Source organism: Suillus fuscotomentosus (genome assembly GCF_016647785.1).
Source record: "Suillus fuscotomentosus strain FC203 chromosome Unknown F5891scaffold_722, whole genome shotgun sequence".
Taxonomy (NCBI): Eukaryota; Fungi; Basidiomycota; class Agaricomycetes; order Boletales; family Suillaceae; genus Suillus; species Suillus fuscotomentosus.
In genome coordinates this window covers 1-1,914 of record NW_024540234.1, presented here as the reverse complement: position 1 = coordinate 1,914, position 1,914 = coordinate 1, and the positions used below count along the sequence as shown (strand labels likewise).

Here is a 1,914-nt window from a genome sequence, read left to right as displayed (position 1 = left end):
AATAGTTGAAGTTTTCTTCTACAAAAATGACTATACAAACATGAAATTTCGTAAACAAATTTTGTCCACCTGTTAAGTACAAAATTTTGACTGGGGAAAAATGTCCTGCAAAATGTTATGTAATGATGGGCATTTTCCCATTGCGGGAAAAATCAAATTTTCAAGTAAGGTGAAATGTGATAGAGAAAATGTGAAGTTTTAGCAGGTGGGCGCTGGTTGGGCATTCAGCGGGCGATCATTGGGTATTCATTGGGCACTCATTGGGCACTGGGGTTTTGCCGAAAAATTAGATTCAAAAAGATGCTATATGTACTTAGTCCATATGTAGTCTATCGCTGTGGCATCTGTGCCCGTTCTACAAGACACATCTGATCGAAACGCAGAGTTGAGCTAGACCTGGGCGTAATCGCAAGCTCCGCAGTCATTTTCTTGATATTGCACTTCACAATGGTAATGATTTGTCCGCGAGAAGTACCGTCTAGAACGAGACACTCTTGATTTTTTTTGCGTGGAGGAGCTGGGCTAAGGTCCTTGGCAGGAATATGATAGTGTTGAAGGGCGCCGCCGAAGTTGCTAGATGTGCAGAATGCTGCTACAGAACCCTCCGGTGTGGGTCCATTATCACCAAGGAAGGGGTCTGGACAAGCCGTTGATACAAAACGATTATGTAGCCTTCCATTCATGAATCTCAGTGAAACTTTCAGCACTGCATGATACATAGTGAGTAGCGATGAAAATTCCTTCCCTATCAACCATGATAGTGGACCTGTAATGAGATGAGGCAAATATTGAAGTATCTCCATTGAGTACTCACCAGGGAGTTCTTCTGTACTAGCGTCGATATTATCCTCAACATTGACAGTCCAGGGATCGAACATTGACGAGCTGGGAGTGACAGGAGACTTATCCGCTATATCTATAGCTGAATTGGCGGACCAGACGTCCCACATGGACGATCGGCTGGGAGCTGTGACAGCCGACGAGCTGGAGTCGACAGGTGAGGGGGTGATACTTGGAGCGAGTACCGTTTTCTCAGGTGGAGGGGTAATGCTTCTAGGTGGCGACAAGTATGAATTACTCCATATGTTACAGAAAGAAATCATGTCCAATCCTTCGAGTATCGCGCCGTTTAACCTCATTCCATGCCTTACAGTCGTGAACAATTGTCACTACGGAAATGTGCGCTCTGCTCACCTGGTGGCAATGTCCTTGAGTTTGAGTGTTGTGCGCGCCTGCCCATGCACAGCAATGCTGCAAGTATCAAGTGCGAGACCATATAGTGTGGCTCGGTAGCCCTTACGAGCACCCGCAATAATGAAGACTTCTTGGCCGATGACATTGTTGAATGAATCCAAGCTTGTGTTACATATTTTCATCACAAATCGAATTGGAACATTGATCTGGCACAAGTCAGAGATGCCCGAATCGAGTGAATTGTGCTTACGAGTGAGCGGTCAACGTCAGATAGTAGGTTCAAGCGAGCGTTTGGAAAGTCGACGCTTTGCACGACCCCTTTTGTCTGATACTCTGGCCCACGGACGACTCTCACAACATCTCCAGGCCTGATATCATACCCCTTTTCCTTCGTGTATTTGAGAGTGCTGGGGATGTATGCTCGTTGAACCATTGTTGCCGGAACTCGAATCCTCTGGAGTTTGACACTGGATTCCTCATCATCCCCAGTCGAGATATAGTTCTGACATAGGAACCAGAGGCTGATTCCTCCAATAGGAAACCATTCCACAATGCCGCGTTTCCCCAGGTGCTCTCCCGCACGTACTTCTATATAATCCCCAACTTCTATAGATTTGGACTCGGTGGGAGGCTCAACATGTTGCTGTGTTGATTGAAGCGTGACACTCAAAGAACGACGATCTAAGTAGTATTTTGAAACCTGCACCTATGTACTGAATG

At 46.0% G+C, this 1,914-nt stretch overlaps 1 protein-coding gene across 1 annotated transcript; it reads right to left on the bottom strand.

The window, feature by feature from the left end:
* Positions 1 to 329: 329 nt before the first annotated feature.
* On the bottom strand, positions 330 to 1,837 carry F5891DRAFT_991511 (uncharacterized protein; the record flags this gene model as incomplete). The annotated part of the gene is made up of 4 exons (XM_041378130.1): positions 330 to 766; positions 815 to 1,053; positions 1,195 to 1,400; positions 1,445 to 1,837. Coding segments are annotated over 4 exons (1,275 nt in total), but the record flags the coding sequence as incomplete, so codon positions are not given.
* Positions 1,838 to 1,914: the final 77 nt, after the last annotated feature.